The sequence below is a fragment of the Macaca mulatta genome, chromosome 16 (genome assembly GCF_049350105.2).
Source record: "Macaca mulatta isolate MMU2019108-1 chromosome 16, T2T-MMU8v2.0, whole genome shotgun sequence".
Lineage (NCBI taxonomy): Eukaryota > Metazoa > Chordata > Mammalia > Primates > Cercopithecidae > Macaca > Macaca mulatta.
The window spans coordinates 40,472,348-40,486,818 of NC_133421.1; the positions used below are offsets into that span (position 1 = coordinate 40,472,348).

The 14,471-nt window shown below is 42.7% G+C and overlaps 1 protein-coding gene across 5 annotated transcripts in view; it reads left to right on the forward strand.

Annotated features, from left to right (window-relative positions):
* Positions 1 to 618: 618 nt before the first annotated feature.
* The window catches only part of NF1 (neurofibromin 1), a 299,361-nt gene continuing 285,508 nt past the window's right edge, over positions 619 to 14,471 (forward strand). For all 5 annotated transcript variants that reach the window (XM_015119005.3, XM_015119007.3, XM_077970741.1 and 2 more), the window contains exon 1: positions 619 to 1,061. In XM_015119005.3, coding sequence (XP_014974491.1) covers positions 1,002 to 1,061 — 60 coding nt within the window. In that variant the 5' untranslated portion in view covers positions 619 to 1,001. The remainder of the gene's footprint in view (positions 1,062 to 14,471) is intronic.

A 14,471-nucleotide genomic window follows, 5' to 3' on the forward strand; every position in this document is an offset into this window, starting at 1 on the left:
CTTTGGTGGCTATGAGTTTTGCAGAGCAAAGCTGGGCTTAAATCCCAATGCTAGACCCGGTGGCTAGACCTTGATTGCCACTGGGTCTAGCATTGGGATTTAAGCGACCTCTTAAAAAAAAAAAAAAAAAATCACGGAATCTCTCTTTGGCCTTCCTTTTTTGTTTCTCAGCAGTCTACAAAGCTAAGAAGAACCTGAAAATCGGAAGGTGTGTACTTTATTTTTTCTGAGAACTTAAGGCTGAGAGCACAGCCTCCCCAGGAGATTAGCGGCAGAGATCCGCGCGCCCGGAGAAATGCTAGCCCCAGGGCGCCCTAACTTCCAACTCCGGGAACAATCCAAACCCGGAGGCCGGCGGGGGAGGGGACAGCCCTAGGGGGCGGTGGGGATGGGAGCGGATGCTCCGGGGTCAGCTCTGGCACTCGCCGGCTGAGCCCAGTGCCAGTCTAGGTGAGCCCCACGGCGGTGAGGGACGCTCGCCAGGCGGCCCAGAGGAGTTAGATGACGTCACCTCCAGGAGGACTCGCTTTTTCATTAATGAAACCGGCCGGCGCGGGCGCATGCGCGGCAGGCCCCCTTCCCTCTCGCTTCCCCCTCCCCTTTCCCAGCCGCGCTCTCAATCTCTAGCTCGCTCGCGCTCCCTCTCCCCGGGCCGTGGAAAGGATCCCACTTCCGGTGGGGTGTCATGGCGGCGTCTCGGACTGTGATGGCTGTGGGGAGACGGCGCTAGTGGGGAAAGCGACCAAGAGGCCCCCTCCCCTCCCCGGGTCCCCTTCCCCTATCCCCCTTCCCCCAGCCTCCGTGCCAACGCCCCCTTTCCCTCTCCCCCTCCCGCTCGGCGCTGACCCCCCATCCCCACCCCCGTGGGAACGCTGGGAGCCTGCACTCCTCAGACCCTCTCCTCGCCTCTTCCCTCACCTCAGCCTCCGCTCCCCGCCCTCTTCCCGGCCCAGGGCGCCGGCCCACCCTTCCCTCCGCCGCCCCCCGGCCGCGGGGAGGACATGGCCGCGCACAGGCCGGTGGAATGGGTCCAGGCCGTGGTCAGCCGCTTCGACGAGCAGGTAACGGGCCCGTGGCGGGCGGGAGGTGGGAGCGGAGTGGGGGTGGGGACAGAGTGGGTGAGGGGAGGTAGGAGCGGCCGCCTCCCCCGCGGCTGCCTCTGGCTCTGGAGGAAAGGAAGGGAAGAAAAGGGAAGGGGGGATAAGTGGGGGTGGCCAAGGCGGGAGGTGAGGGGTAGGAGGGGACAGCTGGGAGCTTGGGCTCCCTTTCCCTCCTAAGTCGGGGGGTGGGGCCTTGTCCCTGACCAGCCTCCGACCCTCCGTACCCTTTATCCCAGCCCTTCCGCTTGGGAATGGGGATGAGTGACCTGGGGGCCCCTTTAGGGGCGCGCCATCTGGATTTAATAATTACCTCCTTACTTTTGTTTTTGAGCAGAGGTGGGTAACGTTTAGGGGTTCTCTCTTCCTCTTCCCTCCGTGACCCTCCTAACTGGGGACGAGCGAACCCTAAGGCCTGTCTTATGTACCCACAATAGGAGAACGATAACATTCCGCCCCTCCCCCAGTTTCTTCAGCTTCCTCTCCTGGAGGGGGAAGAGCAGAAGAAAGCAAGGAAGGCACAGGTTTTCTTACTTTCTGCTCCATCGTCTCATCCTGCCCCGAGAGCTTCAAGTGCACACTCACTGCACATCTTTGTGATGCCCCAAAACGTCGTCCCCCATATCCTGATGACACAGACTGCCTTTTTTTTTTATTGCCGTTTGCAGTGGAAACCGTGTTTCTGAAATATCTTCCCCTTCCTTGATAATTGTAGTCTCTCCCCCCGCCTTTTTTTTTGCCAGCGGTCTGAGGATGTGATGTATTCTCGAGTGAGGATGTTGGGGAGTAAGGGGAGAAGGGTGAAAGGAAAGTGAGAAACTGCTTCTGAGCCACCAACAACACAGAGCAAAGCCAGCTGGGATATGGTCCTGGAGCAGATCATTCTGCTAGTGTTTGTGGTTGTTTTTGACTCTCTCCTCCTGGTTGACAAGAGAACTTTCATTGAGAATATTTGGGATGAAAAAAAAAGTTTTGTAGCTTGAGGAGGTGACTTTTTATCGCCTGAGTTTCACACAATAAATCCTGGGGCTGATTAGAATGAATGCACGCAGCATAGCCTTTTGTCATTGGAAATTAGTTTAACTTTGTGTTGCTGTAGGTAGTTGGGGATGGTTTAAGGGATACTTTCTGCAGCTGCGGTTGCAATGGGCTTCCTGTGATGGGGGAATTGTTTAAGATTGAGTCAATCTATTTTGTTTACTGGATATAATGGTAAAACATTGTGGGAGTTGAAGGGGTGGGGGAAGAGCTCTTCCCTTATTTGATCCATAAACATTTCTTTACGGCACTCAAAGTGTTTCAGACCTACCTGGAAAATATCTGGGAATAGGCAGAGGAAGTTGAGAAGAAGCTATGTAGATAAAATAGAATTATGAAGCTGTCAGAGACTTGAAGGAATTGTTTTATCCATTCGTATGCTTCCAGACCCAAAGGCATCTAAACCAAACTATACTAATCCATCTGTGGTTTAATGTTACTGCATATAAAATACTGCATTATTGATAGAGTGTTAGATTTAAAACTTGGTAGAAAAGACTCTGTAATTTTAAGAAAGGATTTAAAAGGCACATAGAAGAACCCCAAAGCTGACCCTTGCGGACAGCAGAATCTGGATGTAGGAATTTGAAGGATTCATGCCGCAATTCTCCTTAAATTTTAAAAATTAAAAATTTTTTTCAGTTTTTTCTTAATTTTATTTTTTTACTTCTTACCTGTTCATCTCTAGGCTTATTTACCATATTGGAAAAAGATATTTTAAAGAGGAACGATTTTGGACTGGGCACGGTGGCTCACGCCTGTAATCCCAGCACTTTGGGAGGCCGAGGCAGGTCGATCACCTGAGGTCAGGAGTTCGAGACTAGCCTGACTAACAGTGAAACCTCGTCTCTACTACAAAAATTAGCCCGGTGTGGTTGCGGGCGCCTGTAATCCCAACTACTCAGGAGGCTGAGGCAGGAGAATCACTTGAACCCAGGAGATGGAGGTTGCAGTGAGCCGAGATCATGCCACTGCACTCTAGCCTGGGCAACAGAGGAAGACTCTTGTCTCAAAAAAAAAAGGAGTGATTTTGATTATATGCCCATTAATGCAAGAAAGTGTTTCTCCTTCTGTCCCTAGTGTTAAAAGACCTTAAGGCTTCATTGTTATGCATATTGTGGAATCAAACTCACCACCATCTGTTAAAAATTAAGGACGTAAGTTTTTAAAACAGCATTTTTCTGCATTCCTTATGTTGTAATTAAGAGAAAGATACATAGCAGAGATTATTCCTCACTTTTTTTTTTTTTTAATTGAGACAAGGTCTCACTTTTTTGCCCAGGCTGGAGTGCAGTAGCTTGATGTCAGTTCATTGCACCCCTGCTTCCCGCATTCAAGTGATTCTCCTGCTTCAATCTCCCAAGTAGCTGGGATTACAGGTGTGCACCATCATGCCCGGCTAATTTTTGTATTTTTAGTAGAGACGGGATTTCACCATATTGGTCAGGCTGATCTCGAACTCCTGACCTCAGGTGATCTGCCCGCCTTGGCCTCTTGAAGTGCTGGGATTATAGGCGTGAGCCACTGTGCCTGGCCTGTTCCTCACGTTTTTCTCTTAGAAAGTTAGTCTCTGACCTTGAGATGCAAAAATGTAAGGGTTTTCAGTGTTTAACATAAGGTACTTACATATATTAATTTATTATAGAAGTGATAAATGTTGAATTCATATTAGAGTTCATCTTAAGGTTGAAAATGTCCTTTAGTCAGAAAACTGAGGCATAGGGAGGTTAAGCGACATAAATGTATTAACAAGAGCTTCAGTATGAAAATTAGTGAATGCTTGACCGTCAGGGAGATACTTTTCCTAAGTATCCCACAGAATTTGTTCTAATCCATTAAATAGAAGAGTTTTTTTTTTTTAATTTTTGAGACGGAGTTTCACGCTTCTTGCCCAGGCTGGAGTGCAATCATGCGACCTTGGCTTACTGCAACCTCTGCCTCCTGGGTTCAAATGATTCTCCTGCCTCAGACTCCCAAGTGGCTGGGATTACAGGCGCTGGCCACTACTCCTGGATAATACTTGTATTTTTAGTAGAGTTATGAGATTACAGGCGTGAGCCATCGCTTACATTTTTATTGAGGGGAGAAAAAGCCCTGCATGTACTGAGAGATATTTGTATAAGAATCTTAATAGTTGGCCGGGCGCGGTGGCTCACACCTGTAATCCCAGCACTTTGGGAGGCTGAGGTGGGCGGATCACGAGGTCAGGAGATTGAGACCATCCTGGCTAACACAGTGAAACCCCGTCTCTCCTAAAAATACAAAAATTATCTGGGCGTAGTGGCGGGCGCCTGTAGTCCTAGCTACTCGGGAGGCTGAGACAGGAGAATGGCCTGAACCCGGGAGGTGGAGCTTGCAGTGGACTGAGATGGCACCACTGCACTCCAGCCTGGGCGACAGAGCGAGACTCCGTCTCAAAAAAAAACAACAAAAAAGAATCTTAATAGTTTCAACTGTTAATAAAACTTTTGAATTTTGGATTATGTTATCTGTACTTTGCTCTACTGGGCCCAGGGGAAGTTAAGCTTTTCCTTCTTATTACAGCTAAGAGTTTGCATGTTGGACCACTTACGCCCCCAGGGAGCATGTGCGTGTCAGAAGATGGCAACTCTGTTTATGATTACTGTTTTGGTTGGATTTCTAATATTTGGTGTGATTAAAGCAGAAATGCATTTCTAGCCACTGCTGATTACAGACATATTGCACTCTGATGGGTATTGCTTAGCAACTTAGTGCAGTAGACTCAGTTAAAAGAAGTGGATGTGTGCCATATTGACATTTTGAGCTCACATTCTTGTGGGTAATATAAAATTCCTTAACCTGATAATATTGCAGCTAAACCTAGTATTTAGGGTCTAACTTGAATGAGTATTACCAATTTTAGAAGTAATCACCTCCTTGGTTAGGGAAATGACAGTTGCAAAGGTGGACAGCCAGAAAGCTGAATGTTATCAGTTACATCTTATGTCTCTCCTTAACCTGCCTTTATGGTGCCAGATAGCAAGTTTCTAATTGAAACTGACAAATTGTATGTGTGTAGCTTTTTTTTTTTTTTTCCCCTTGAGATGGAGTTTTGCTTTTGTCTCCCAGGCCAGAGTGCAATGGCGAGTTCTCAGCTCACTGCAACCTCTGCCTCCCTGGTTCAAGCCATTCTCCTGCCTCAGCCTCCCGAGAAGCTGGGAGCTACCACACCTGGCTAATTTTTGTATTTTTAGCAGAGACGGAGTTTCACCATGTTGGTCAGGCTGGTCTCGAACTCCTGACTTAAGGTGATCTACCTGCCTTGGCCTCCCAAAGTGCTGGGATTACAGTTGTGAGCCACTGTGCCTGGCCAGGTGTGTAGCTTTTAATTGTGGTTCATTAACCCGGTTTCTAAGCAAATTAGAACCTTCTGTGTATCTCACCTAGTTCTGTATGCCCCACTGGTCCCTGTAGAGCTTTATTTCTGAAAGGAAGTATGGGAAAACTATGGATATTTGAACTTGAAAAAGAAGTCCATCCCAAAATCATTTGTTGTAAATATGATTATTTAAAGCAATTATATTTTCCATATCTGATCAAGCAAAAGCAGTATATAAAAGCCAAAAAAAAAAAAACCATTTAAATAATATGTTACAGAATAAACTCTGATTTTAGAGGTTATAACGGCATATCTGTTCTCATACATTGAGTGTTCATCTGAATGTACTTTGAATATGTGGTGAGAGGTTCACAGTATAAAATGATTGGCAAGTATCTTCGAAATTACAAACCACATACTAATTAGACAAATAGATTTGCAAAACTTTGAAGCTTTTTGGATTTAAAAAATATCTCCTAGCTTCATTCTTCAAGCCTGGTCTGTAATTTTTTATAAGGCCTTATAATAGTTGAAAATGAGTATTAATTTGTTTTTTTTTTTTTTTTTTTTTGAGACGGAGTCTCGCTCTGTCGCCCAGGCTGGAGTGCAGTGGCCGGATCTCAGCTCACTGCAAGCTCCGCCTCCCGGATTCACGCCCTTCTCCTGCCTCAGCCTCCCGAGTAGCTGGGGCTACAGGCACCCGCCACCTCGCCCGGCTAGTTTTTTGTATTTTTTTTTAGTAGAGATGGGGTTTCACTGTGTTAGCCAGGATGGTCTGGATCTCCTGACCTCGTGATCCGCCCGTCTCGGCCCCCCAAAGTGCTGGGATTACAGGCTTGAGCCACCGCGCCCAGCCATGAAAATGAGTACTCTTTTATGGTGAGGAATATTTTATGGTGAGTGAGAAATAATGCTTATTCTTCCAATTTTAGTATATGTGGTGCTGAAGCGAGCACAATAATGCTTATTCTTTACTTTGGAATTTTTTTTTTTTTTTTTTTTGAGATGGAGTCTTGCTCTGTCGCCCAGGTTGGAGTGCAGTGGCGTGATCTCAGCTGCTCACTGCAACGTCCGTCTCCTGGGTTCAAGCGATTCCCCTGCCTCAGGTTCCCAAGTAACTGTGACTACAGGCGCGTGCCACCACGCCCAGCTAATTTTTTATTTTTAGTAGAGACGGGGTTTCACCTTGTTAGCCAGGATGGGTCTCAATTTCTTGACGTCGTGATCCGCCTGCCTTGACCTCCCAAAGTGCTGGGATTACAGGCATGAGCCATCGTGCCCGGCCCAGAATTCATCCTTTAAAAAAATTTCTTCCAACTGTTCCTCAGTTCTCTGCACCCCTTACACTTTCCACCTTATCTGTCTAGGAACTAATTTAGTCTCTATGTGGGCTTCTTTCTTTTTCACTTTTCAGGCTAAGATTTCCTTTCTCTTGGAAATCAGACGTTTACTTGGTCCTGCGGCTCTCTCTGTGGACCAGCCTTTTTTGTTGTTGCCAGATACCCGCCTCTACTGTTTATCCACCCATTTCCTTTATAACTCTGAAAAGTAGCTCCTGCTTCTGCTTTCCTTCTTGATTGCTGTTTTCTTGAAAGTGATTCCTTATGGCAAAACATAGTGGTCTTTGCTTAGTTGTAATGCCACTGTGATGTTCCAGTACCCACTGGAAACCAATCTCTTCTAGTTCCCAAGACACAATACCTTTCTGCTGAATTGGAGTTCCTTAGTGGTGGTTTAGTTTTGTTCTGTTATTCACTGCCTTTGTCCTTATCCTAGCCATTAGCTTTCCTATAGATCCTTGATTTCCTCATCTATTGAAAAAGAAGTGGCTAGAAAATCTTTTAGATTCTTTCAAGTTTAAATATTCTGTGACTTAAATATTCTAACAGCATGTCTCTGTGACCTAGCAGTCTACTGGGAGCTGACCCCACTTAATTTACTAAACTCTTTCCCATTATGCCTCTGCATGCACGTATGTTCCAGGCAGGTCACCTCAGTCTCTTCTATATGTATCTTGCTTCTTCCCACTTCTTGGTCTTTGTTTCTGCCAGTCCCTGTCTGAATGCTTTAATTCCTCCTTTGTGCTTTTCTAATTCCTGTCCTTCCTTCAGTGTTCAGCTCAGACTTCATTTTTTTTTCCCCATGAGGTTGTTTCACACTAAACTCTGCTATCTCACTTCTTGGTATCCTTGTCACCTGGAGTTTTACAAACCACACAGTAAGTTTTCTTCCTTTAGGAGGGTTGGTTTGTTTTCTTTTTTTCTTGTCTTTTTATCAAATGGAGTGTATACTTTCTGAAAAGCAATGAACCCCATTTGAATTCTCTTCTAGTCACCCCAGTGCCCAGCACAGTCTTAAGCACACAGAACATTGATGGAATGTTTTTGAAATGATTCCTGGTTGAAGGGTAGACTGGCTAAATAAAAAAAAAAAGTACTTTTGGCTTTGTTTTACTGAATTTTACTTCCGTGTTTGTAATAGCCTAGGTTTGATAAGTGATATTTTAACTAGCAATGAGTAAGAAAATTAGCATAAAGAAGGAATTTATACATATTTTTATTTCCTCCCATAGAGCAAACATGTTTTTTGTATCAAGTTTCAGATCTGATCAACTACTTTTGTAATTTTGGATTTGTCACTTACTGTTAGGACATTTTGCAGTAGTCTGATAGGATATGAATGTGAAGCACTTTGAAAAGTCTAAAATTTTTCTAATATAGGATTTATATGTTTTCTTTATAGCTGATTACTTTTTTTTTTTGTGACAGAGTCTTGCTGTGTCGCCCAGGCTAGAGTGCAGTGTAGCTTATTACTGATTATTGTGTTTTCACTAAATAAGGGAGCGTAGGCCGGGTGTGGTAGCTTATGCTTGTAATCCTAGCACTTTGGAAGGCCCAGGTGGGAGGATTGCTTGAGGCCTTGAGTTCAAGACCAGGCTGGGCAACATAGTGGGATGCTGTTTCTAAAAAATATTAGTTGGGTGTGGTGGCATGTGCCTGTAGTCTCAGCTACTCAGGAAGCTGAGGCAGGAGGATCACTTGAACCCAGGAGTTCAATGATACAGTGAGCCATGATTGTGCCACTGTACTCCAGCTTGGGTGAGACCCTGTTGGAGGGTCTGTCTTCCAAAAAAAGTGTGAGACCTCAAGAGTGAGACCCTGTCTTCCAAAAAAAAAAAAAAAAGGGAGCGTGACTAGTCTCTGGATATTCCTTTGTATGTACCTTGGCCAATATATACCTTACTTTAGTATCCATTGACAAGTTCTCTTTTTTTCTTTTTTTTTTTTTTTTTTTTGAGATAGAGTCTCGCTCTGTTGCCCAGGTTGGAGTGCAGTGCCATGATCTCAGCTCACGGCAAACTCCACCTCGTGGGTTCAAGCGATTCTCATGCCTCAGCCTCCCAAGTAGCTGGCATTACAGGCATGTACCACCACACCTGGCTAACTTTTGTATTTTTAGTAGAGACAAGGTTTCGCTATGTTGGCTGGTCTCAAACTACTGACCTCAAGCGATCCGCCTGCCTCAGCCTCCCAAAGTGCTGGGATTATAGGCATAAGCTATGGCGCTGAGTTAATATTGTTACATTTTATTTTAAATGTTCCTGTTTTTTGCCCTACTCTTTTTATTTGACTTTTTAACTATTAGGAAATTAGATTCTTTTCTTAAATCTGCATTATTATTATTATTATTATTATTTTGAGACAAGGTCTCTCTTTGTCACCCAGGGTGGAGTGTAGTGGTACAATTTTGGCTCAATGCAACCTCTGCCTCCTGAGTTTAAGCGATTCTCCTGCCTCAGCCTCCCAAGATTACAGGCATGTACCACCACACCCCGCTGATTTTTTTTGTATTTTTAGTAGAGGCGGGGCTTCACCATATTGGCTAGGCTGGTCTTGAACTCCTGACCTGAGGTGATCCGCCTGTCTCGGCCTCCCAAAGTGCTGGGATCACAGGCTTGAGCCACCGTGCCTGGCCCTATTTTTGTATTTTTAGTAGAGACGGGGTTTTGCCATATTGGCCAGGCTGGCCTCAAACACCTGCCTCAGCCTCCCAAAGTACTGGGATTACAGGTGTAAGCCACTGTACCTGGCCTTAAGTCTGCTTTTAAAAAATGTTTTGGCTGGGTATGGTGGCTCATGCCTATAATTCAAGCTTTTTGGGAGGCTGAGGTGGGAGGATCACTTGAGCCTCAGAGTTTGAGACCAGCCTGGGCAACAGAGTGAGACCCCATCTCTACAAAAAGTGAAAAAAAAAGAAAGAAAGAAAGAAAAAATCAGCCAGTGTGCATTGGTTAAAAGTAAAGTAAAGAAAAAGCAGACAGAGATTAGCCAGGTGTGGTAGTATATGCTACTTGGGAGGCTGAGTCAGGATTGCTTGAGCCCAGGAAATTAAGGCTGCAGTGAGCCATGATTGCACCACTACACTCTGGCCTGGGTGAGACCCTGTCTCAAAAACATTTTTTTAACATGGAGAAAGTATTTTTGTTTTTCATTTTTTATTTGAGTACAGGCCACTGCACCAACCAAAAATTTTGTCCTTAAAATTTGAGTCATATAATACAGTAGTAAGAATGCCTTATTTTTCACATCTTTGTTCTTTAAATTACTCAGATTGCTATGGGGCATTTTTGTTGTAGCTTTCAAATTTGGTGTTCTGGGGTTCTACGTAGACTATATTGCTGCATTCTAACAACATACTTTTAAGAATAAGCAGTGTATTAATTAAAAATGTGTTTTCCGCTTGTGTTCCTTAGGTCTGCGTCTATTTTGGAGGTGTGTGTATATATAAGTCAAGGGACAGGAGGTATCGGAAGGCTCTAAAGGAAGTTTAAGGAGGAGAATGTTCTGTAGAAGTGGAAGGGGAGATTTGTGGTCAGCTTAAACTGTTAAAAGGCTTGGGATCAATACCGAAGCAGAATATGAGCATCTTAATCTGTTTCTTTGCAAAGGATTGACTTGTGTTTATAAAAGCGTTGGCTTGTTTCATCTGACATCTTTTAGAATACCTCATTTTCTTGGGGGTGGGAAGGGAAAGATGAGACCATTTGTTTTGATCTTGAAGGATAGAAAAGTGGTTTTACATCATAGTGACTGTGAATTAAGTTTAAGGTTTCAACAAGTTGTAAATTTCTGTATCATACTATGTGGTAGAGCCTTCAGTAAACAGAGTACTCTCAGGTGTTTAATGCTATAGGATATGAATTATAACTGCTATTTATAGTACCCTCACTAAAGTCTCTTAAAGACGATCCATTTGATCACTTCAGATGTTATATGCTTGTGATATATGGTTATATTCTCCACATATAACTGGTTTTTAAAAATTGTTTATTATTCATTTGTTTTAGAAGTGAGGTCTCTTTTTGTTCCTCAGGCTGGAGTGCAGTGGTGTGATCATAGCTCACCATAGCCTTGAACTCCCGGGCTCAAGTGATCTCCCATCTCCTGAATATCTAGGAATATGGGTGTGCGCCACCATGCCTGGCTATTATTTTAATTTTTTTTGTAGAGACGGCATCTTGTTATGTTGCCCAGGCTGGTCTCAAACTCTTGGCCTCAAGTAGTCTTCCCACCTTGGCTTCCCAAAGCACTGGAATTATAGGCGTGAACTGCTGTGCTGAGTCCTGAGTGGCTTTTGAGCCATGGACTATATCATCAAAAAAGCTTCTGTTGAGACAAAGCTTCAAGGGGAGTTCATCCCACTAAAATGAAGAATTGGCATTACATTCTAAAACTTTACATATTCTTACCATAAATGGTACTGATTACTTTGCAGTAGCAGTAACTTGAGGTGCAAACTTCCAGATTGCATATTTTATTTAAACCATAGTCTGGCACTCATGGTTTGGCTTAGGGTTGCCACTGCAGTCCACAAGCTGTCGCCTGCTCTTATTCATATTTTATAGCTTTGAATGTCTTATTCCATTGAACTTCAGAGAACTTTTTTTTTTGAGATGGAGTTTTGCTCTTGTTGTCCAGGCTGGAGTGCAATGACGTGATCTTGGCTCACAGCAACCTCCGCCTCCCAGGTTCAAGCGATTTTCCTGCCTCAGCTTCCCGAGTAGCTGGGATGACAGGCATGTGCCACCATGCCCAGCTAATTTTGTTTTTTTAGTAGAGACAGGGTTTCACCATGTTGGTCAGGCTGGTATCGAACTCCCAACCTCAGGTGATCTGCCTGACTTGGCCTCCCAAAGTGCTGGGATTACAGGCATGAGCCACCATGCCCGGCCGAGAACTTAACATTTTCTGATGAAATTCTTTCCTGTTCCACCTCATTCCCGTGTCCCACCCCCACCAACAGAGTGGTGTATCTAGCACAAGAGGCATGAAGTTAATTTAGTAAATAGCAGGACTGCTAGAAACTTTTAAGGATTTTATTTAACTTATTTTCAATCAAAATTTTATACTCAGATAATGACCTTTTGGGAAGTTATGTCTCTTAATGATCTCAAGTGGTGACCATTTTCTGTTGACACAGTTTCTCTTGGGTAGTTCTCATAGTAATTTGGGCATGAGAAAACTTTTACCACTTTAGACTTGTGAGGGTAGCCTACTATGTAGTAAAAGAAAAAGCTCTTGACTGTGCAATTTGCAGTGTGGTCTTGGGGAAGTCTCTTAACCTCTCTGAACATTAGTTTTCTATGTTTTCGTATGTAAAATGGGCATGATACTTAACCTACTTACATCACGGGCTTGTTTAATGACTTAGGTATGAATCTTACATGAAAGGAAGCTGTAAATAGTCATAAAAATGTATTAGCATCTGTGCATTATTTCTATCCATTCTTCATAATTTGGTGATTATTATTTCTATTCTACATGAGAAAAAAGTTACAGAGGCAAAACAACACATTCACAATCATATGATATCTAATTAACTGAGTTAAACTCGAGTATGGATGTCTTAATCCTTAGATCACTAACTTTCCAATAAATAGTCTTAAGTCTAAATTTTACTAACAGGTAATACAAATATGCAAAATGAGGGATGTGTGATTGCCTCTTCACTCGAAGATAATATATTATGTTTTTCCTTTTATGTTCATGTTAGAGTATCTGAATCTTTTTAAGTTGGTTATATGTTAGAAATAGACGTAAATTTAAAAATTATATCCTTGATTTCATTATTCTGGTCACTTTATCAAAACTTCTTCAGCTGTTAGAAGTTGTAACATTGTTTCCCTTTTATTTAGTTATATACTCTCTGTACATTCTTAAGTGACAGAATAGAATTTGTGAGAATACCAACAGAAATATACATACAGCTATAAATACGAGATTATCATTCTTTGATGTTGGTATTGCACAGTCTGTTTTCGTAAAGTTAGTTTTGTATTCTAAGAACATTTTACTTAGAGTTTGATTACATTTGATTAAACTTTGGTAGTATTTCAATGAAGATTCCTGGATGTGGTTTTTTTAATTGTTACATCTACTTTTTCAGTTTTTCTTTTTCCCTAGAACAACTCTCAAATCCTTCATCTTGTCTTTTGGAGTATTTTTTCTACCCTCCTGTCTTTATCAATGCCTTCTATTCCTGTCCCACCGTGGGTCTGGGAAAATGTTGTGCCTTTATGTTCCATGTGAATCTTCTTCCTTTTGGGTAATGAGTGAGGAGGAAAAAAAGGAAAGTATTTATTTCCCTGTTATGTTTCAGTTTTTGGCCTCTGGTAAGTGAATCTGCAGTAGGGAATGACAGTGATGGTAGGTTTTGTTTTAGTCATATATTAACAACAAAGATCAATGAAGACCTGAAGTTCTTGTTCCTCTCATGACACAAGCTGCCTTTGTGGCTCAGAATTCATAAAATTAAAAAATCTCCATATAAGGTCAAATTTTACAATTCTTAAAAATGGATTTTTTGTTTCTTTTTTATTGAGCCAGCCCTCTGGCTGAAAAAATAATTCCAGTCAGTAATTGACTAGTCACAGATTCTTAGTTAGAAGGAATCTGAGATTATTTAAGTCCTACTTGTACAGTATACCTGACAGCTGATTGTCTAATCTCTATGTGGACATTAAAAATAAAAAAAGTAGTAATTCATATCCTAGTAGTATGGAAAATGCAGCAAAATCACAAAAAGTAAATATCATTACTAATATTGTGACTCAGAACCACTGTTAAGATTTTGGTGCGTGGTTTTTTTTTTTTTTTTTTTTTTTTTTTTTGACAGAGCCCCACTCTGTTGCCCAGGCTGGAGCTCAGTGGCGCAATCTCACCTCACTGCAACCTCCACTTTCCAGGTTCAAGTGATTCTTCTGCCTCAGGAGTAGCTGGAATTACAGGCACGTGCCACCACACCCAGCTAATTCGTGTGTGTGTGTGTGTGTGTGTGTGTGTGTGTGTGTATATATATATATATATTTTTTTTTTTTTAGTAGAAATGGGGTTTCACCATGTTGACCAGAGGATGGTCTTGAACTCCTAACCTCAGGTGATCCTCCCGCCTTGGCCTCCCAAAGTGCTGGGATTACAGGCGTGAGCCACCACGCCCAGCCAGTGCATGTTATTAAATGTGCTGATTCTAAAATCAGATTGCTTAGGTTTGAATCTCTGCTCTCTGCTACTGCTTTTAGCCCTTGGACAAGTTACTTAACCTCTTCAAACTTCAGTTTATTCACTTGTAAAATAGAGTTAAAAGCACCTGTTTCATAGAGGTGGTTGTGAGATGTGATAAAGAAATGTATGTAAAGCATATGACACAGTTTCTGGCACATAGGACCTCAATAAAGGTCAGTATTATTGTTAGGGTGTTGGAATTGAATGACTTAAATTGTTTTATAATCTGTTCTTTTAATATAAACACTTACCATATGATTACGTTTTCTTTTATATTGTTTTAAAATTTAAGGGATTATATGTAATGTTTTTTCTTTTCTTTTCTTTTTTTTTTCCTTGACCTCAAGTGATCTGTCGACGTTGGCCTCCTAAAGTGCTGGGATTACAGGCGTGAGCTGCTGTGCCTGGCAGTTTTTTCTTAATATTTAAAAAATT